The sequence below is a fragment of the Symphalangus syndactylus genome, chromosome 9 (genome assembly GCF_028878055.3).
Source record: "Symphalangus syndactylus isolate Jambi chromosome 9, NHGRI_mSymSyn1-v2.1_pri, whole genome shotgun sequence".
NCBI lineage: Eukaryota > Metazoa > Chordata > Mammalia > Primates > Hylobatidae > Symphalangus > Symphalangus syndactylus.
Window position 1 is genome coordinate 98,797,631 of NC_072431.2, and position 22,557 is coordinate 98,820,187.

Consider the following 22,557-nt stretch of genomic DNA (forward strand, 5'->3'; position numbering starts at 1 on the left):
TAACTTTCCATTCCTTCTGCTTTGAATGTTCTTTTGCAAAATTGCACTTGGCTTCCACTTCCTCACCTTTCAGGTCTTACCCAAATAGCCTCCCCTTTAGCAAGGCCTTCCACAAGCACCCTGATGAATGCAGTACAGTTTCACTCCACATTTCCCTTTGCAACATTATCACACTGTCTTCTGAGGCTCTTTTCAGGATCGTAATTATTTGCTTGTTGGTTTTTTTTTTGGTCTTACTCTTCATCCAACTCTTTCTGAGTAGAAAGTCCATCTGTCTTATTTACGGCTGTCTCCAGCACTAGAACAGTAGTCTGCACACAGTAGGTCCTTCATCAGTACTCCCACTGGCTGCCTGACTGGAGGCTTTTGGACAGTCTGGTACCTCTGAGCCTGGATCCTCCTTCCCTCTTCTGTTGTTACTTCCTCAACCAGGGCTGTCTGAACATTAATCTAAATTGGACTCCCTTCTGTGTTCTCTTTCATAAAACCTGTTATTTCCTTCAGAGTTTTTAATAATAAATGTATGTACATGTTTATATTCTGTGAAAGGAAAATAAACCTCAGGACCCAAAATTATGAAGTAAAAGGGAAAAGTCAAGTTGGGAGCTGCATCAGGCAATCTGCCTCCCATTTTATTTCTAAACGAGATAGCTAAAAAGATTTTTTTAAAAGCTACATACCTCCCTCACAATTTGCCCACTGGGAAATTCCTTGTGGGCCCTAAAATCCTTAGTCTAAAACAGTCCTGTTGAATTTTATCCTGACAAAGTACATTGATAGCTTCTCTTAATAGGTACAGGACAAAGAACAGAACTCAAAGCCATCCCTCTGCTCCCCCGAGACAAATGCATATCTGATTGCTTCCTCTGCCCTATGTTTATTTTACTTTCTGTAAAAGTGCAGATCCACTGAGCTAGATGAGTGCATAAGTGGCTGTTCCTCTACCCCCTCTCGCATAGAGAAAAGCTGATCAGACTCAAAAGAATGTGACTGTTTGCCTCTTATGTACCCACACCTTTTAAAAATGATAGTTTATGCTTATCTGTATATTGCTTTTATAATCAGAAAAACAATAATAGTAGTTCCATTTTGAAAAAATAATTTCTGTAAGATTAAAATTAAGTCTTTAGGTGTTAAATAAAATGGAAGGACTGAAACAATAAAAAAAAAAAAAAAAAAATGTCTTCCTCTTTCCCCTTTAGCTACCCTTTCCCCGCTAAATGCTGAAGGCCTCAAAATCATCTTTGGAGAAAGGCACAGACCTGTCTTCTGAGTGTGTATCCTTAACCTTGGCAAAATAAACTTCTGTATGGACTGAAGTCTGTCTCAGATACTTTGTTTGCAATTCTATCTCCCCCACTACACTGTAAGTTCCAGCAGGGCAGAGACTGTATACTATTTAGTCACTGTTGCATACTCTGTGCCAGGCACATACTAGGTGCTCAGTTATTCTATATTGAATGAGTATTAGAGTATTCTAAACTCCTCTTGGGTTTAACCATAGGGTAGAATATGAGAGATATAGCTGACAATGGGTTGGCAGACCCTTCTCCTCGGGGAAAATTGAAATTTCCTTGTTACATCTGTTCTGGGCCTTTACATTTTGTATGAAGGTGAACAAACCTGCTCTGATCTAGAGGAAGACATCTGTATCCTTTTCTCCAACAGGACAATTTGACAAAGGGGTTGGACCTAATTTTGCCCAAGCTGATGATGAAGGAGACATCCTGGTGCTGTTCTCCAAGGTGGGTGGAGTGAAGGCAGCCAACTGGGTCCCACCTGAACAGGGAGCCTGCTGGCCATCACTGGGAGGAAAGACAGTCCTTGGGGCCATGCCTGGGTGGATTTTAGAACATGAAGTCTGGCCATTGCTTTCTTCTATCCAGTTATATTGATGCAGATTTGAATAGTGTTCAGGTGACTCTGCTGTGAGAACCTCCAGCTGCTAAAAGGAAAACAAGAGGAAAAAGAGTAAACAGCACATCACATTGGCAGCAAACAGCTTACTCAAACTTGTGAGCTAGGCATTATGAGGTGGTCAATTCTCTAGAATGGGCTCTTTGAGCCAGCAGCAGATTCTGATAGTGACTTAGCTTATATTGGCTCCGAAGATGAGCTTCACTGTGCCTGTGATTCTTATTCTTATTTGGAAAATGGGCTAATAGGACTTCTCTACGATGTACAGGGCAGGGGGAAGATTGGTATGACAGGTGAACTGAATTCTGATGCAGAATCACCATCAGCTTGCTGTGTACCCTTGAGCAAACTAAAGTACTTCTCTGTATACTTAAAATGAAGGTGTTGGCATGTAAACCTAGATTCTGAAATGATTGCACAATCGGGTTTCTCATTTAATGCACCTTTCCTGTGGTAGGCCGGATATAGTCAAACTCCACACCCCATCACCCATACCAGTAAAATCCCTTCTCGGATTTGCTGAGCCCGGTCTCCTAGCTGAAATTCCAACTCTGCCACCTGCTGCCTCAGGGCCTCACGTAACGTTTGCAGTTGCTTGGCCTCCTCCCTGCAAGTAAATAATAGAAAACAACCAAATGTAACAATCCTTCCCAGGTGCAATTTCCATTGTCTCCTCATAATACAGGTTCTTCCTTTGCAATTTCTTAAAAGAGAATGTCACCTTTGTGTCAGTTGCAGACATTACTAAGGTTGTCTTCTTTAAAAAAAAAAAAAACTTTATTGCAGTATAATATAGTTCCCCTATTTTAAGAGCACAATTTAATAATTTTTAATAAATTTACCAAATTGTGTAATCATCACTACTATTCAGTTTTAAAACACTTCTATTTTCCCAAGAAGAACCCGTATGCCCCTCCCTTTACAGTTAAACTAGATTTCCATCCCTAGCCCCAATGCAGATTTTCGAAACTCTCGTAACTCCTCACATTTGCATTTGCACGAGCCCCATCCCATTGATTAAAGATATCCTGCTGGCAATGCCCCTGACTGCCTGCCTTTTGACCTCCTCCAAGAATAAGTGTTGCTATCTAGCAAATGGCTCTCATAGACTCCCACTGAGAAAGCAAGAACAAGACCAAGAAAGCAAAAGAAAAGCTGGCCGGTTTCTCATTAGCTCTGCTCCAGGGTGCTCATCTGTCCTGCCCTGATTAGCTTCGTTGCTCCAGGTGTGTGGGCTGGTACTTACTTTTATGGCTCCCTTAGGTAATTACCTTTCCTCCTCTGACATGTCCCTGGAAAAGAGGGCCTGCTGTCCCATAAGGTGCTGTTCAATTTCCTCTAAATACTCCCGGAAACTCTGGCATATCATCTTCATGGCTTCCATCTCATGGACTGTGCACTGAGAACAATGAGAAAGAACTGAGAAGAAAGTCCTTTCTGATCCTCTGCAAGAGCTCACCATGGTGGAGCCTGTCTTCCCATTTGGGCTCACTTTTTTCTCAAATAGGCCCTACTAGTAATATAAGGGGAAGGGAATAGGAAGAGCCCAATATTTGGGTTCACAAAACAACTAGTGACCGTGCTCATCTGCGACAGAAGGGCAGCTGTTGTTGGGTGGCCTTTGGGTGACAATCATTATGTCCCAGAGGCTGGAAGGCAGTCTGGAGGCCTAGGTGACACAGGGATGCAAGGATGTAGGTAGAAAGGAGGGGAAAGGCCAGAGTAAGGGTTTGTGAGAAGTTGAGTCTGTTTAATCTTGTTTAACTTTGGTGCTGGGTACTTGCCTCACTCTGAGTATCAATAACATTGAACACATCTGTTCAGCTGGTATGTGTTTGATTAAAGAAAATCTGCTTAGAATAATCTTTATTAGTCTTAGTCCTGCTTAGTCACAGTCCTGGAGGTTGGAATCTGCAGGATCAGCTTTATCCACCTAACAAGCCCACCCTGAGGAAGGCAGGCAAAGGTTAGGCATCCTGTCATCTCCAGGAGTTGGAATCTAGAATTGAACTTTGTCTACGCTTTTAATCCTTCCCATTGCTCCTGATGTAGTCATCCTTTAAATCTTACTTTCTCTCTCAGGCTGTGCCTTTGCCTTGGTTTTCTAATTTAAATATATTCCTGCAGCCCCTGAGAACTTTGGAACTCTCCACTAACAGACTTGACCACCCTCCAGTCTGCCTCCCAGCAGCACAAGGCTGTGTCCCTGGGATGACCTTAACCTCCCCATCCCCCATTAAAAAGCCTGCCTGAGATATCTGAAGCCTGCCAGGAAAATTTACTGTTTGCTTTCTCCAACACCTGACATAGGCCCTTTCTGAGAGTATTTATTAAATGTTGATTATAATTGTAAACATGTATTTCTTACAACTCAGAAGTGTCTCTCTCAAGAACCTGAGAGCCATTGCTTTGAAATGTAATCATCTGGAAGGTTTGGGCCTCTGTCCCCAGTCTCTGGGAGGGCAGAATCCTAACTTCAGTTACTGCTGGCTCACAAACACAGCTGGTCTAATGGCATTGACATGGACCAATTCTTTGTGATTTTTCACTTTTCTGACTCTACTGAGCCCCTACTCTCCACCCTCCCTTATTCTCTCTTTAGAATGCCCAAATCACCTCTGCACAAATTGGAGTGGAGCTGAGCTCTTTCTCCTACTGTCAATAGTTGTTGAACACAATCTGTTTTCACGGCTTTAACTAAAGCTATTTACCTTTGGCATCTCCAAGCCCAGTCCCTTTGCCAGCACTCTGATGACTTGCTGAGTTCTTACCCACTATCCCCTTTGTTTTGTATCCTGGGTTGGATCATGCTTTGAAATCCATGACCCAGAACTCCAGGGCCACTAACCATTTGACTTTGAGTAATATTAATGCTTGTTGGGCTCTAAAGCCATCTCTTTCAGACCCACAGGCTTGGACCCCTTCCCAAAATCAGCGTAGCAGAGGCTGCTAGTTGACTACTCACAATCTTTCTCTCCTTTATTCTTGCTAACAAGAATACTTTAGAGGCAGCCATGTGTCTAGCTAAAAAATTACATTTCCCAGCATTCCTTGTAGAGACAATGGCCAGTGAGATGGGAACACAGAGCATGCTGTGGGGCTTCTGTGATGTTCTTTAAAGGAAACTGATTTTGCAGGCTGGCTCTTTTTAGCCTTCTCTTCTTCTTCCTTCCATGGAGACCAACCTTACAGCTAGGTGGACTCCTCTAGCCCTGTTTCTAGGAAGTCTGAGATTTCTTACCCTTCCTCTCTAAACCACATGGCCAACATCCTGGCAGCCTGACGGCTATTTTTACTGGAATTGTCATAATGGAAATACTTTCCTAAGAGTAATGTTTTTATACTGAAAACTCTCCATATTTTGGTTTTGGAGTTTGGTTTTGATTCTATCCTCTCATTTTTATACTGAATAACGTATTTTGCATAGTAAAGCTCTCCGATTACTCTTGCATCAATATGAGTGAATTTGAACCAGTTAGGGAATCTCTGAAGTGATACTGATATTGGCAGGAATGCTAGATTATGGCTCGTAAGACCAGAAAAGATCTTGTAGACCACAAAGGACATCTGTTATAGATACGTGTTCTGACATAGAATGGCTAGTTAACTTGTCTGTGGTCAAAAAACGGTAGTAAGATTTCAAACCCGTCTCTTGGTTCATTTCTTTTCTTCTAATATCTGAGTCATAGCAGGGACCACAGTATAGCTGAACACAAGGATAAGTTGCTTGTCCCTTAGCAGCGAGCTGTTTGAGTGGTTCTAGTAGCTTCCTATCAGGTAACCAAGACTTCCCAACTGGTTCAAATCCACTTCTGGAGACAGTGACACCAGGATCATGGAAGTGTAGTGCTCAAATAGGCTGAACATCATAAACATTGAATTTTATGCTCATCTAGTTACTTTGGGGTAGCCTTTTGTGATTGAAAGGTATAAGACTGGGGTGCTTGGGTTTGGGAATAACTGATGGAGTGTTTGCTCTCTGAGAACGGAGGGATGTGGAAGATTCTGAAACGCTGCCATCTTCTGGTCATTTGGAAACATGGAAAAAAACATTTTAGCCCTAGAATAAGTATAGAAATGATTTCATAATAAAGAAAACTGTAGGTAAGAAAAAAATAAATAAAACCCCTCAAAAATAGAATGTTTTGAACATTTCTTCTTTTTCTTACAATATAAAGGCTTGATTGTAACCCAAATACCAAATGCAAGTTCTGCTCTACTGACCCAAACCCATTGAAACAAACTTTAACTTCAATGGTAAGAGCACCATCACCAAAAGACAATGAATTTTCACTTTGAATATGCTATTACTTTTTCTTATTTGTATACTTTTATTTTCTTTAAAACTAAATCATAAACAATATGGAAGCACTTCTAATATTCAGAAATCTTATTTCTGATAGAGCTCATCTTCTTTTCTGGAATTTTTTTTGAATTAACACTTTTTAAAGTTAACAAATTATCCTGAAGAATTTACCTATATATAACAATTTAGTTATACCAACAAACCATTTTTTTTGAATTAACAAATTATTGCAAAGAACTCACTTATATGTGAAAATTTAATTATATCAACAAATCATTACCCTAGACAACCCAAAAAGGCCACAAAAATGGCATTTATCAATTAGTCAAATGTTTCTCTGCAGTGTTATATATTGCTATATTAGGGGGGTAAGATAAGGATGTTTTTGAGTCTTCAAGTCCTTTACTTAAAATTGCTCTTAGTTTCAACATCTGCTCAGAACTCCCGTTGTCGTCTTCTTCTTCTTCTCCTTCTTCTTCTTCTTCTCCTTCTTCTTCTTTTCTCCTCCTCCTCCTCCTCTTCTTCTTCTTCTTCTTCTTTTCTTCTTCTTCTTTTCCCTTCTTCTTCTTCTTCTTCTTCTTCTTCTTCTTCTTCTTCTTCTTCTTCTTCTTCTTCTTCTTCTTCTTCTTCTTCTTCTTCTTCTTCTTCCTTCTTTCTTCCTTCTTTCTTCCTCTTCCTCTTCTTCTTTTCTTCTTCTTCTTTTCCCTTCTTCTTCTTCTTCTTCTTCTTCTTCTTCTTTCTTCTTTCTTCTTTCTTCTTTCTTCTTTCTTCTTTCTTCTTTCTTCTTTTTTTTTTTTTCTTTGAGAAGGAGGCTCTCTCTGTTGCCCAGGCTGGAGTGCAGTGGCATGATCTCGCCTCACTGCCGCCTCCACCTCTCGGGTTCAAGTGATTCTTTTGCCTCAGCCTTCCAAGTAGCTGGGATTATAGGCATACACCACCACACCCAGCTAATTTGTGTGTTTGTGTGTGTGTATTTTTAATGGAGACGGGGTTTTGCCATGTTGGCCAGGCTGTTTTCGAAGTCCTAACCTCAGGTGATCCACCCATCTTGGCCTCCCAGAGTGTTGGGATTCCAGGAGTGAGCCACCATGCCCAGCTTTCCATTGTCTTCTAAGAGATGTCCATCTCTGCTTACAGTCTTCACTTGGTCCAAGAGCTATGTCCTGTTAATATTTTCATAAATAATTTTTCTAGCCCTGTCTAGCACTTGGCATCTAATTTAAAGCCAATTTTCTTCAGAACATTTTTCAGGCCCTACAAACCCAGGCTCACTCACAGTAGATGTTGCTGCATGCACTAACTTGTTCTCTTTGTGCTTTAAATGTCTTTAAGTGGTCTCCTCTGATGGAGGAATGCAATCTCTTATTTCCACTTGCTTTCCAGCACATGTGCCTGTGCACATATGTATGCCTGCATAGGAGTATAAATATGCACACGTATATGCATGTATGTTTGAATTGTTTCCTTTGAGTGTATTTTTTTCTATTTCTTTGGATGTAAATAAAGGGAAGTTCATTGTCATCTGCTAAAACCTTATATAGCATCCATTTCAGCAGGTGTATGATGCCAAATCAACTGGATATAAAAGTACCTTTTTTGTATAATTGCAAATTCTAAGAGGAAAGAAGGTGAAGGCAATAGGAGACAAGGCATTAGAAGCTTTCAGATGGTGGCCCTCACACCCATTCAAACTCCTACTTGTTTAAAATCTACCCACGTCTGAGGATAGTTACTGAGCATAATGGGCCACAAAACCTCCCTGTTTTCTACAGAAGTGTTGATATGCCGAAGTGTCAAATCAGGAGGAACATCTATTTCCAGCTGCCAAATCTTTCCACACAGCTGGGGCTACTCATGCCCAAAGCCCTCTTTTGACACTAGGCAGGAGGAATAAGAAGAGCTCGGGTCCACACTTGGTCACCCTGGAGCTGGCCCAGGTTTAATCTTCTGCTCCTATTCTGAATAATGTCCTCACCATGAGGAATATGGTTCTGGATTCCTGTGCCTTTTTCCCCAGGGCCACCTCTTACTCTTTCCAGCCTACCTTCCTCTGAGAAGCTGCAATCCTTCTACCTGTGAATCTGCTCCCAGGTGCTAGAGGCCCACTCGCACTTTCAATCCCCAGAACCACGCTCCTGCAAATTCATCAGGACACCCCCAATACCTCACAGACTCTCAAACCTTTTACACTAATGGTCTTACTGGTCTGTGCTACTGACCAGTCATGCTCTCTGGATGCCGTGGTTTGCCTGATGGATTAAACAGGTCTTGAAAAACCATTTCTTCTGGAGTTTTGAAAACAATTTTGTTATTTTTAACAAAATATAAAACTAAATATGACTTAAAATCTTTGTAATGCTTGTCTTAAATGTAAATTAGAAAAATAACCTTTTTTCGGGATGTGCATTCCTATGTTAGACCAACAACCAGCCTTTCCTTGTGAAAACTGGAGTACCTAATTCTAGGATTTAATATTTTTCCCCCATACGGCCTCTCAAAATGTCACCTTCTCCAGCTATCTTTCATCCCTAACATTTTTCCCTTACAAACTATGTGATTGAGTAAATGTTTATTCTCTTAGAGCTGAGTTTTACAGCCTTGACACTATTGACATTTTGGGCCAAAGAATTCATTGTTGTGGTGGCTGTTCTGTGTATTTTAGGATGTTTTGCAGCATTCCTGGCCTCTACCCACTTGTTGCCAGTAGCAACCACTCACCTCCCGTTGTGACAACTAAAAATGTCTCCAAACATCGCAAAATGTCATCTGGGAGTTCAGGGGTGGGAAATTATCCCCAGTTGAAAAACCATTTACTTAGGGCATTTAAAATCCCCTCAACAAATGATGTAAATAATGATGATAATAATGATGATGGTGGTGGTGGGTGGTGGTGGTGATGGTTATGGTGATGGTTATGGTGATGACAGCCCTACTGTCATCCAGGATTTGAACCAAGGTCTTTTGATACTCAAGAAGGACCCAGCATACATTAGGTTTTGTTCTTTTCTTCCACTGAACTTTTGGAGAATATACCTAGAACTGATCACTATGCCTAAATGAAGCTTTCTCTTACCTGTTCAACTCTCACTAATATTAGGTTCATATAAAAATATTCCAAATGCCTGGGAGTCTTGCAATTAAAAAATGATCTGATAAATTATTTAAACTTTCCTGTAATCACTCTCTTTACATCACATTTATGTAACATGATTTCTATACGTTGAAAGGCTAAGTAGTAATTTGCTTTATCTTTCAAATAATCACTTTCTAATGTTAATTCTACACTTACATAGATTTAGATATTTTAAAGTCGGACACTTCTTTGCTTAGACTGTAATGTCAAGCAATTTACTGTTACCCAAATTGAATTTGAATTTGGACTTCCCACTTAGTCATTAGGAGGCATTGAGATAATTATTTAAACTCGCTCAGTTCTAGTTTCCTTGTCTATAAAGGAGGAAGGACCTGGCATATATTAGGAGCCCAACAAATATTTATGGAATGGATTAAAATGAAGGTTAAATGACATAACAGAAAATGGTCAGCATAGGCACTCGCTAAATATTTGTAGAATTAAGAGAATGGGAAGGTAACTCGGCAGGCACTAAACAGTAGGCGCTCAGTAAATCGTGGTTCCACTTCACCCTGCTCTGAATAGCTGCAACCTACGTTCTCTGTGCCAGCCCCCTTACCTTTTCAACTCTCTATACAAGTGGTTTTATGTGCAATAGTCTTAATTTTTTAATCAATGGCTGGCCTTGAAAGCCTAGATCATTTCTTACCTTGAAAACTTGCTAAAAAGGAGGTACTGGAAGGGCTCATTAAACAATTACTGATTAATCAAGGGCTAGAGAAGGCTGGAGCCATTTAGTCCTCAGTAGGGTCCACCTTTAAATAGGCTCAGCAAAGGTTGACCAAAAGCCCCTCTATTTGACGTGAGAAGCTCTAAGTTCAAGACCTGAACAATGTAAAACAGTCACGAAAATTGATTATAAGAGTAACACATATAAGAGTAACACATCCACACAATTAACATTACCTAGAACTTTCCATGTGCCACATGCCGGGCTGAGTGCTTTACAGGGTTCATCTTATTTAATCCTAAAACAATCCTGTGTCAGTGCATGAATAGTCTCCCTATTTTACAAAAAGATTAAATGGCTTGTGCAAGATTATACAGCTAAACGAATTTAAGACACAGAACTCAGCTAGAACTGCAGATGAGTTACAGATGTATTAATGCTTATAACCTTAGACATACGAATGTATGGTTCTACCCCTTAGTTTTCCCTTCTGTAAAATGAAGATTAATAATAAAATTTGCTTTGCTTATTTCTAAAGGTGATTGATTGGAAGTATTGAGAAGAAATGTGTGATACTATATCATAAACAATAAAGCACTCTACAAATGTTATTCATGATTTAAAATAGAAAGGTTTGCCCCGAGATCTTGCATTCAGCAAGGAAGTCTGAACATTATCCCTGAGGTGTTTATCATGGGTGCATCTGCCTTTCCATGTTTGCAAGAGTGAACACTTACGGAACATAGCTCCCTCACTGTAGTGTCCTGAAGGGCTTTCAAAGTCATCATGAACTGGGCTTCCCGGTAACCAGTAAGTGAGCACAGGCAGTGCCTACAGACTGAGGGCTCAGGGCCAGGGCTTTGCCTCTCCCCATGGCAGTGAGGGTGGTAATGACAGCAGATGCAGCAGTGGGCAGGTATAGCATGGCAGGTGCCCATTGGGCAGATACTAGGGAAGCCTGAGTCTAGAGAGACGGATTTGGTGAGGGGCTGGGGCCCATGTGTCAAGGCCTTGTTGCTTAGAGCTGAACAGAAATGCCAAGGCCTGAGCTCGCATATAGAAGTCTGAATGGAAGCATCATTTAACTGTTTTGCTTCTGTCCCCAGTCTTGTTTCTGTTGTGGTAACAGGATCACACACAGTGCATTCTAAAGATGTCCCTCTGGGACCAGTCCCCAAGGACACAGCACTCTGAGCAGCCGACATCAGTCTGGAGGACATCTGGGTCATTATAGAGCTGGAGCTGCCAGTATTTAGAGGAAGGTTTTCCATCTCAGCTTCCGTCCTAGGTAGTATCTGACCCAAAGTACCAGACCTTGACTTCACCTGGGCAGGATCTCCAGGCAGTTTACGGAGGTGGGGAATGGGCTTTTCAGATGTTTGAGCAAGGTCAGTTGCATAAGGTGTGATTTCATTGTGCTTGGGGACACACTGTGATGAGCTTTCTGGTACGAGTAAGCTGTGGTTGGTGTGAGGACAGAATCCACTGCTTTCCTCTTCTCGTGGGGCCTCAGAGTCAACATGAAGGAACTTGTCTTGAGCATGATCATTTCCAGGTGATCTTTGATACTCAATGTAGTGGCTTTGCACTTTGCCAGCTCCCTCAGGCCTCAGAAAACTGTCCTGCATTTCTGTGACGTGGGTTACCATAAACCCCAGAGGATGATCATATTTGGAAGTGGCTGTGGGTCTGGTGACCTCATATTCAGCATGAGGCATTGGCAGAAGCTGCCGCAGACGGCTGTCTTTCCTTGGGTGTTCTCCCCTCGTGGTGGTCTTGGCACAGGCCATGTCTGGGATATATAGCTCTGGTGGCCCCTCCATGGCCTCAAGCAGAAACTCTTCCTCCATCACAGATACTGAGGCCTTTTCTTCCAAGACATTCACTTCTTGGCTTGAAAAAGACATGCTTGCCCTACTCTTGGAATCTGGCCCATCTGATTCTAGCTGACAGTCCTGGGATGATACTAAGCTGTGGCTCTGATCTCTTGGCTTTCTACCTCCATTCTCAGCAGGACTCTGGCTGTTTGGCAAGGAAGGCATCTGTAGGGGAAACCAGGACAAAGGGAAACAGGTCAGGAAGTGGAGGAGGCAACAGGTTTAAGGCGAGATTTTCTTCTTGTCATTGCCTTAGGAGTCAGGAGACAAGGGTTGCAACATCAGATTTTGCATCTGTTTACCAGTTTACCAAGGTCCTCCTCTCTAGGAGGCTCAGCTTCCTTGCTTAGAAAAATCAAAAGGAAAGGAAGGCCACACTTTCTGGCACCTTGTCTAATATGACTCCATCATCCCTGCCCCTTGGGTGCAAGTGGCTTGTGCCTTCCCAACCTTTCCAATTGTGGCTTGATTTAAAACACCCCTCTTTCTGAATTAGCTGTGAGTGAGGTTTGGGTGACAGCCTGGTTGATAGGGCTGAAGTGGGATGTGAGGAATGAGCAACAGGGCCCTGTTCCAAACCCTCCTACCTGGAGGGGCAGCGGTTCCAGCGGCTCCTCCAGGAACCCGCTGCTGTCAGACTGGCAGCTATTTGCTCTGTCCACCCTGGCACCTGCAGAAGGAAAGAGGTCTTGAGGTTATTAAAGGGAAAACATGTGGCCAGCAGGAGTGGGATCAACCCCTCTAGGTGCCTGACACACCGTGGATCCTGCAGAAATGCCCACTGCGTGGAAGAAAAAACAAATGAGGGAATTCCAAGGACATTTTTTTCTCAATTGTCAGAGAGTTCACATAACATTGCATCACTGGTTTCTTGATACAAAGAATAAAACATGAAACGAAGGAAGAGAAACTAATGTCTCTCAAAACCAAATAACAATATGGTTGTGAGATGAATCTTTACTAAGGGAAAGAAAATCCAGAAGGAAACACATATGCCTTAAATGCCACACTAATAAAATAATAAAAGACCACATTTTATATATTTGTGTGTGTGTATATATACATGTTCTTTTTACTAAAGTTTGGATAAGGACCTTTTGCTAACTTCAGCTGGACTATTTCTATGACAAGTTTGTGCTCGTGTTTTAGATCACTGCTCTTTTCTTGCATGCTGGGACATGCAGAGAAAGGGCAAAGTCACGTGTGGGCAGGTTATGACTTTGTAAACAGGAGCATCCATGAAATGTTAAATCTATCTGTAGATTCTTACATAAATATTAAGTTATATATTGTGGGGAAAATAGTTGGCTACCAGAGTGTCACCATGCTAAAGATTAAATTATGGAATTTTTTTTCTCTTCTTTAATGAGAAATGCTTTCAGTTATACCATAGTATAGGCTCTAATAGGAAGTCTTTCAGGAGGAGGGGGGTTGCAAGGTTGCCTCCTCAGAATACAAGGAGCAGAGGGAGGAGCCTTGTCTGTCCTGGGAGATTAGGTATTTGTCTGGGAAGTGAATTAAGAGGAAACAATTGATTGTCCATAGATACAGTCCTTGAGTATTTGGTACCTAAGTGATAAATAGGGGATTTGCCTTTGAATGACTACTGAGGAAGAGTTCAAGGGAGGGAAATGATCCCAGCCTCTGCTTAGATCTCTGCTGGGCCTCACCTTGAAGGACAGTTCCACTCACAAGAGCAGCATCATTCTTCTCCCTGTAGACATCAATCCCTGAGCGCCTTAACGGTCCATGTGTCTGAGCAAAGACAGCAAGTGGAGACAGTCCCAGAGGTGGCCGACCCAGCCCAAACCCCAGCTACCTCAGCCTGAGGCCAAAGTCAAGAGAAAGTAACGGCTCAATTTTGTATAATTGACCATTATAAACTCCATATTCTTTAATTCAGCCTCAAACATAACTAAAAGCTAAAAACCAGAGGGCATACATTTTAAAATAGCTCAATCCTAGAGAGATTGAGAAACTTTGAGCAAAATTTTGAGAATGCATATCTTTGACCTAGCCATTGCCTCTTGTTACATAGTTAAGGGTAAAAAAATAGAAAATATTTGCAAGTCCTAGATCTAAATGAGATTTCTGCTTCTGGAAAGCTGTAGTAATAAGGGACTAGATTTTTCCTCCTACCCGAACCAACTGAAAAACTAGACAAGATATGTGAAAAAAAAAAAAATGGTTTTCGAGACAATGGACCTCAGACAGTTACAGACAGCAGTCCTTGAGAAACAGGAACAAGTGATGTGAACCCTATAGTTACCCAGCTTAGTGCTTTGAGAGAGTTTACAGGTCTTGGCATGAGAAAGGGGAACTCAGGCTGAGCCTGGCAGACACTTGAAGCTGAGGAAAAAGAGCTAGGAGTCCAAAAAGACTGAGCCAGCTAGAGTTCAAAGGGCACATAGAGGATAGGAAGGAGCTGCACACAGAGAGAACTCTACAGGGTCTCTCTTGAGTATTCAGCTGAGTACTGACGAGCTCATGCATGTGAGAAACCACCAAAAGCTGGGAAGAGAACCATCAGAAAGGATCAGGGGAAACACTGCCCATTACTCATCCAGAGCCTGGAATAGGGAATGCGCCCACCAGCCAGATGCAAAACCTCCTATTTCACACGACATTGAGGAGTAGAATAATCAGAAGTGTCTTGCTTCAGGAGTAAGAAATAATTAGCTTTAGAATGACCACTGCTCTGGTCCCACCTAATGAGCCTTAAAAGCAAGACCTAAAAGAATTAAAATGTTTCCAAGTAACTTAATTGTGTCCAAGACATAAGCAAAAGAATATTTATGGGAATATAGTACTATCTACCACCTCTATGGTAAAATCCAAATGTCTGGCATATATTAAAAAATAATAGGTGTGCAAAGAAGCAGGAACATATGATCCATTACAAGCAGAAAAAACAATCAATTGAAACCACTCTATGACTAATGCAGATCTTAGAATTATCAATTGAGAAAGAGCATTAAAACATTTATTAAAACTATATCCTGTATGTTCAAGAAGCTAGAGGAAAGATGAATTATGTTAAGTGGAGCTATGCAAGATATTAAAAAAAAACCCAAATTGAACATCTAGAGATGAAAACAATAATGTCTCCAGTAAAATTTACACTGGATATATATATAGCACATTAGAGATTGCAGAAGAAAAGATTAGTGACATGAAGACATGGTTATAAGAAGCTATCCCAAACGAAACATACAGATTTAAAAAAAGAAAATACTTTTTAGAACGAAAATGCATCAGCAAGCGATGAGACAAGTCCAAGTAGCCTCAGGTGTAGGTAGCTGAAAAATCCCAAAGAGGAGGGGGAGCTTTTGAAGAAATGTTTCAAAGAAAAGTTTGATTCACAAAGTCTAGCAAACTCCAAGCACCAGAAACAAGAAGAAAACTACACCAAGGCACATGAAAATCAAATTACTGACTGGGCGCAGTGGCTCACTCTTGTAATCTCAGCACTTTGGGAGGCCGAGGCAGGCAGATCACCTGAGGTCAGGAGTTCAAGACCAGCCTGGCCAACATGGTAAAATCCTGTCTCTACTAAAAATGCAAAAATTAGCTGGTGTGGTGGTGGGTGCCTGTAATCTCAGCTACTTGGGAGGCTGAGGCAAGAGAATCACTTGAACCTGGGAGGTGGAGGTTGCAGTAAGCTGAGATTGCGTCACTCCACTCCAGCCTGGGTGAGAGAGCAAGTCTCCGTCTCAAAACAAACAAACAATAAAACCAAAAGAAAGAAAAATTACCCAACATCAATGACTTTTTATAAAAACCCTTAAAATCAACCAGAGAAAAGGAATATTACATATAGAGTTAACAAAGATAAGGATGGCAGATTTCTCCTTGGAAATAATCCAAGTAAGAAGAAAGTTGAGTAACATCTTTAGGGTATTGAATGAAAAAATCATGTGGGTAAGCATCGAATATTTTATTATTATCTACATCTTTAAAAAGGTAATTGACTATTTAAACAAAAAAATTAACAATGTCATGTGGGATTTATAACAAAGGCTTAGAAGAGTCTACAAACATAAACACCTGTTATTATAAAACCGAATAGTTTGTAGAAAAGGTGCTGCCTAAGAGATTTTCCTTTAACTCTGATGTGCGACTTTTACAGAGCCTTTAACCTGAGTAATAGAACAGCTGTTTACTGTTGTCAGAGGAAATAGCGTATACTCACTATATATTTATTATAAGAAATTTACTAGTGTAATATTTAAGACTTCACTGCTTTTGTTATAATTAGTTCAATCCATATTAAAACTTTTCAGTTTCCTTTAGGGTTAGCAAAAGTACCACCCGTTTTCCTCCTTATATCAACGGTGGGTACAAAATTCATGATGATTCTTGCAGTAACCTTTCAAAAGCTCAATGCAGAATTTTAAATGTTTTTTCAGTACTATGCAAATGGCCCTGCACACTTTGGTGGGAGCCCCTCTGCTTAATAACCTGTTGAGTGGGCAGCCCATCCTGAAGAATTTTCCACACGAACTTCCTGTTAAAAGCTCCCTTTATGTGCTTCTGGGCCCACAGCCTGTTAGTACTCCAGAGGCCTCTGCAGTAGACAAAGTATGGAATAGGAGAGCGTGAGACAGGACTAACTTCCACTTTTCACTCCCACTCCCAGACTATATAGGCATTAGGGGAACCAAAGATATTCAGCAGAAGAGGTTGAGCCTTGGTGAAAGATGGACAAGACAGACTTTGGAACCTCTTGCTTTTTCTATATGTTTTGATGCAAGATTTGCACAACAAACTGTGAAGGACTCTCCATACATCATTATTATTATTTCAACTTTTCAAACAATCTCCAAGCAGTTACTATTCTTGAATATAAGCTTCATATGCAATGGTTGCTATTACCCCTCTTACAATGAATGGATGAAATTATATGTTAGAACACTAGGACAGAGTGATACGTTAGAGCCCATTTGTCCATGTGCTGGCTGGTTGATACCAGTCAGGCTGATATAGTATAGCTGTGTCCCCACCCAAATCTCATCTTGAATTGTAGTTCCCATAATCCCCACATGTCATGGGAGGGACCTGGTGGGAGGTAATTGAATTATGGGGCCAGTTTCCCGCCCCCATGCTGTTCCTGTGACAGTGAGTGAGTTCTCATGAGATCTGATGGTTTTATAAGCATCTGGCATTTCCCCTGCTAGCTCTCATTCTCTCTCCTGCTGCCCTGTGAAAAAGTGCCTTCTGCCATGATTGTAAGTTTCCTGAGGCCTTCCCAGCCATGCAGAACTATGAGTCAATTAAACCTCTTTTCTTTTTAAAAAAAAAAAAAATTATTTTAAGTTCCAGAGTACATGCATAGGATGTGCAGGTTTGTTACATAGGTACACTTGTGCCATGGTGGTTTGCTGCACCTATCGATCCATCACCTAGGTATTAAGCCTGGCATGCATTAGCCATTTTTCCTGTTGCTCTCCCCTGACCCCCACCCTCCCCTTACAAGCCCTAATGTGTAGTGTTCCCCTTCCTGTGTCCATGTGTTCTCATTTAAACCTCTTTATAAATTACCCAGTCTCAGGTATTTCTTCATAGCAGCATGAGAATGGCCTAATACACTGGTCCAAATGAAAATAAACAACTACAAACAAAGGGTCCCTAAAAGGTAGAAAGAGTAATTTCCTCCAAAAGAGGTATACTTGTGATATAACTGTTGCCTTTCATTAACTGTACTTGTGTAAAGCACAAAAAACAAACCAACGTCTGAAACTCAAGCAGTAAAAAATCAGACATTGAGAACCTCACTTTGATGATGAGATCAAATGGTGGAATTGGGCATTGTTATTTTGGGTGTAGAGGCTTATTTATCTTGTTTGTTTTAGAAGTGAAATGCATGCATCTCAATCATTTTGAGAGATTCACCAAGCAAAATGTGGGCCAGGTTACTGATGGTTTAGTTTCTTCAAGAGGCTAAAAATCCTTTCTCCTTATAGAGTACCTTCTGAACAACTAGACTATGCACATCTAGATGTAGGATTTCCAATTCTAAATATTCCCTTAGGGTCATAGAAATTAAATGAGACAAAGGATGAGAAATCACCTAGCTCAGAATGGCCATGATGGAGTATTAAACAAACAGACAAATACAAATGTACATCATTTATCACTCCCACACCCTCACACCTAATATGTAATACAATATATCACACCTAATATGTAATACATTGCCTTTGGGGAAGGCAATATAGCATCTGGCAAGAGTAATGGAAGTGGTACCAGCACGCCTGGCCAACCCCACCCAGTTCCTTCAGCTAGCTAAGCCAAGACTGGGGGAACTTGAGACGTCTCATTACTCCCAGTGGCATTTTCCCTAGGCACTCAATATGCCGAAGGAGCCACAGTTCTTCCTTACTCTGCTCCAGTGGGGCCTTGACTTCCCACCTGGCACCTACCAGTCCTTTTCCTCCAGCTAGATCTTATCACCTAAGCGTTCTACTGCTGGCTGAATCCTGTTCCAAACCAGTTGCGTAAATGGAATCCTTCACCACCACCAAGCCCTGCACAATTTTTTTCATGCCTCCTTAGACTGCTGATTCTCCCATCTTGCCTATCCCATAGCTCAAGGGGGTCCACTTCTGTACACTGAATGCTATTGAAATCTAGTTAGGCTCCATGCTGAACCATCTAGAAAATTTGAAGCCTGCTCTACTGGGGTCCGATTCTGACTCTCCTACTTAGAGGCTGTGTGATCTGGAGATTGCCTCTTACTGTCTCTGAGCCTGTCACCTCATAGGGAAAGTAATGAATATGGTAATACTATGTTACTTATGGGGTTGCAATAAGGATAATATCCAATAATATATTTCTAATAATATATAGGCTACATAACGTTATATGTAAATTTTTGCTGCAGGACATCATTATTAATATTATCTGTTATAACTCAATCTTCATATCATTAATGATCATGGTTAATACTAATATTAATTAGAAATTACCATTTTCAGCACACAAGTGTCTTTATGGAGATAAATTTTACCCTCCCAATTAGGGGGACCCTGCTTGGGACAGGAGTACTCTACGGCCTTGTCAGTTGGGAAACATTTCTGCCTAGGAGGAGACAGACGCCTCAGGCACTTTGTTGGAATAATCACCAGATGGCAGCATTACACCAACCACAGAGTGGAAGACCCGTCCCTGCCAAAGGACCTTTGGAATGGCTAAAATTTGTAAGAAAAGTCAACCTGCTTTTCTGGGCTGGGCTGGTAATAAAAGCTTCTGAATTCTAGGTGGAAAATTCATGTTTAAAATAGTCTGAGTTCATAGAAGCTATGAAATTGAAAGTTACATGGGAAGAGGGAGAAAAAGCAAAGAGGTGATGGGGTGTGAAATGTGATAAAGTTGTGTAGAGCATGAGAAATGTTTCAGCCTCAGACTGTTTGAAGTTAACTCTCTTCATCAATCAATTCTACTTTAACTATGGTCAAGTTCCTATCTCTTCTGTCCTCCAATGGTACAAAATTCTGTGACAGCTCTGTGGTGAAGCTGAGTCACCAAGCAAGTTAGCCTAGAGTTGGAATGGACATTACAGATTAGGCAAACGCCAATGCCTTTAAGAGCTGGGCGGGTGGCATAAATACGTGAAACAGCTAGGCTTCAGGACAATGGGTGGTAGTGTGAATTGTTTGGACCAGAGAGCAGTTGTTCCTTCAAAGGCATTTTACAAAATTAATTTTCAATGTTTCGTAAAACAAACAAAACCTCTCTATGTTCCCCAGGTTGGAAGACAGGATGGTGCCACCTCCCTTCCAGAACATTCCTTATAGATGGTCGTTTAGCTAGTGCTTACTCACTTTTGGTGACAAGCGATGACTCCTATCTGGTCAGAGAGCATCATACCTTTTAGGAAATTCGTCTTTGTATTGGCCACCTCTACCTTAGCATTTTACATTTGTCGATCATAGCTCTGCTCCTTGGAGTAGTGCAGAATGTGTCGAACTCCTTTCCCAAAGACAGCTCACTTGGACTCTCCAGGCCTTTCTCCTCAGCAAATCCTCAGTAAATCATCCCAGACCTGGCCAGTCGCGGTGGCTCACGCCTGTAATCCCAGCACTTTGGGAGGCTGAGGCAGGTGGATCACGAGGTCAGGAGATAGAGACCAGCCTGGCCAACATGGTGAAACCCCGTCTCTACTAAAAATACAAAAATTAGCTGGGCATGGTGGCCCCCACCTGTAATCCCAGTTACTCGGGTGGCTGAGGCAGGAGAATCGCTTGAACCAGGGAGTCGGAGGTTGCAGTGAGCCAGGATCGCGCCACAGCACTCCAGCCTGGCGACAGAGCGAGACTCTGTCTCAAATAAATAAATAAATGAAAATAAAAATCTCCCCAGACCCTTTAAATCAGCCCTCACAGGGCAGGCTTTTCAGGCTGTTTGTGTCTTGTGCTTTTGAATAGGCTCTTACCTAATGCTTGCTGTAAAACCTGTCACTCAGCTGGGCTTCGGTAGAAGGGATGACGGTCTGACCAACATGGAAAGGAGGAGGACTGCTCTTTTCCTACTTCTAGATTTCACTTCCATACACACAGCCTAAGGTTGTGTTAGTTTAGTCAGAAGTTGTGTTCCCAGTGTTGGGTTACACTGATATCAGTCTCTATTTTGAAATCATAAATAAATGTTTTGAAACCTAAGTGAATGGTTTAGTTTACATCCTTGTGAAATTTGATCTAGCTTGTTTGGGACCATGGTTCCATCCTGTCATGGATAATTTTTATTTTTATTTATTTATTTTTTGAGAAGGAGTCTCACTCTGTTGCCCAGGCTGGAGTGCAGTGGTGCAATCTCGGCTCATTGTAACTTCTGCCTCCCGGGTTCAAGAGATTCTCCTGTTTCAGCCTCCCAAGTAGCTGGGACTACAGGTGCGTGCCACCACGCCTGGCTAATTTTTTGTATTTTTAGTAGAGACGAAGTTTCACTGTGTTAGCCAGGATGGTCTTGATCGCCTGACCTCATGATCCACCCGCCTCAGCCACCCAAAATGCTGGGATTACAGGTGTGAGCCACCACGCCCTGCCTCTGTCAAGGATAATTTTAATCTTCATTCTGAAATTGATTTGTGTTGTCTATGGCATTGAAAAACATTCTTGCTGTAGGACAAGTCACTGTTAATATTCTGAAGAGAATAAGACACAGGGAAAGAGCATGGTGGAACCTTCTACTGGAAACTTTCATTCCTAACACGTGGTCACTGGGCCCTTCAGGGTCCTATACTGTGCTAGATACTGGTCGGCCAGCCTCAACAAGGGTACCTGCCATCACAGAGCTTATATTTATCTTGACTCTCATCCTAAAACTGAAGAAAGACTGAAAATATTAGTAGTTATTGAAAATAATACAGAGACAAGTTAATTCTTTTTCTGTGCCAAAAGTCTCGGGCAGAAGAGTCTCTATCCTATGAAGATTTCTACATAACATTTTAATAACTTCCATTAGCACTCTCCTGAGGTTTTGATTTCAAGGTCTTACAGCCTAGGAATTCTTCCCTTCCTCTCTTCCTCCCTTCTTTCCTTCCTTCCATTGCTCCAGGTCTAGCAGTCCCTTTGTTCTTCAGTCAGAGTAACCTTCCTTCATCATTAAAGAAAAATCCGCTTCTGTAAAATTAACTTATCTTTGGCTCAATACTCTTGCTTTTCAGTATTATAGGATACAAGGTGGTAAAGAAAATTTGGAAAAATAAAAAATCATAAATAAAAAATAAAGATTATAACCTAACCATGTAAGAAAATGACTAAAATATTTCTGTGTATTTAGGGCATTTTGTTTGTGCACACTTATATGTCTGTGTTTTGTAAAATAATAATTCTAATACACATTTTATATCTTGTTTCTTTTCATATAATGTGAATTTTTCTTTTCAAAAATTATGATTTGTGTGTCTGTGTATGCATGTGCACGTGTGTGTTTGTGAGCACATGCCTTTTTCCCCCAGATTTTGGTAGCATAATTGTGCCACTTCCGTAAAAAACAATTGATAAGTTTATATTTTTTTCTCTGCTCTTCAGCAGTTTGGAAGGCTTAGGTAGTATTATTTTCTTATAATGTTAAAAGAGCTTAGCCATAAAACTGCTGACAATGGTATACCTTAAAAGATGAAACTCTTTAAAAACTTTTAATTTCTTCAATAGTTATTGATATTTTGGGATACCTACTTCTTGAGTTAATAACTTGTTTTTCTAATGTCACCAACTGAACCATTTATGTTCATTCTATATTCTCTAAAAAGACTGTTTCTACCTCTCATGCTAGCTTTGGCCTTATTTCATACATTTTTGTATGTAATTTTTTCTTGAATTCAGCACTATCTAATAATGTTGTAATTCCTGTTTTCTTTTTGTTTTCATTGACATACTTTTTGGTATATTTTGCCCATTCATTTTGCTTTTAACATCTCTTTGATTATTTTAAATGTGGATAAAATTTCTTAATGACCTTTTGAGTCTTTTTCTTTGTAGGTTCATTTATTCCATCTATAACTATTTTCATAAGCTATATATTTAGTCTTATTATTTGTAATTTTATATCTTTTTATAACTGATTGGTAAATATGTGACATACTCGATGCAAATCTTCCCTCTTGTTCTGAAAGTAGGCATCACTAATAATCCATAATCCAGTCTTTTCTGCT

At 40.9% G+C, this 22,557-nt stretch overlaps 1 protein-coding gene and 1 long non-coding RNA gene across 3 annotated transcripts in view; one reads left to right on the forward strand and one right to left on the reverse strand.

Moving 5' to 3' along the window:
• LOC134731444 (uncharacterized) overlaps positions 1 to 22,557 on the forward strand; it is a 115,120-nt gene that overhangs the window by 49,172 nt on the left and 43,391 nt on the right. Inside the window, exons 1-2 of one of the 2 annotated variants that reach the window (XR_010113721.1) lie at positions 1,720 to 1,745; positions 18,991 to 19,102. The exons of the other annotated variant lie outside the window; for it this stretch is intronic. This is a non-coding gene — a long non-coding RNA (uncharacterized lncRNA). Of the gene's footprint in view, positions 1 to 1,719; positions 1,746 to 18,990; positions 19,103 to 22,557 lie in introns of those variants that run through there. 2 annotated transcript variants of the gene reach the window in all.
• Positions 1 to 22,557, reverse strand: part of ITPRID1 (ITPR interacting domain containing 1) — a 115,005-nt gene that overhangs the window by 2,173 nt on the left and 90,275 nt on the right. The window contains exons 10-14 of the mRNA XM_063609698.1: positions 12,491 to 12,573; positions 10,764 to 12,068; positions 3,189 to 3,316; positions 2,413 to 2,524; positions 1,624 to 1,945 (exon numbers count right to left, since the gene is read on the reverse strand). Coding sequence (XP_063465768.1) covers positions 1,634 to 1,945; positions 2,413 to 2,524; positions 3,189 to 3,316; positions 10,764 to 12,068; positions 12,491 to 12,573 — 1,940 coding nt within the window. The 3' untranslated portion in view covers positions 1,624 to 1,633. The remainder of the gene's footprint in view (positions 1 to 1,623; positions 1,946 to 2,412; positions 2,525 to 3,188; positions 3,317 to 10,763; positions 12,069 to 12,490; positions 12,574 to 22,557) is intronic.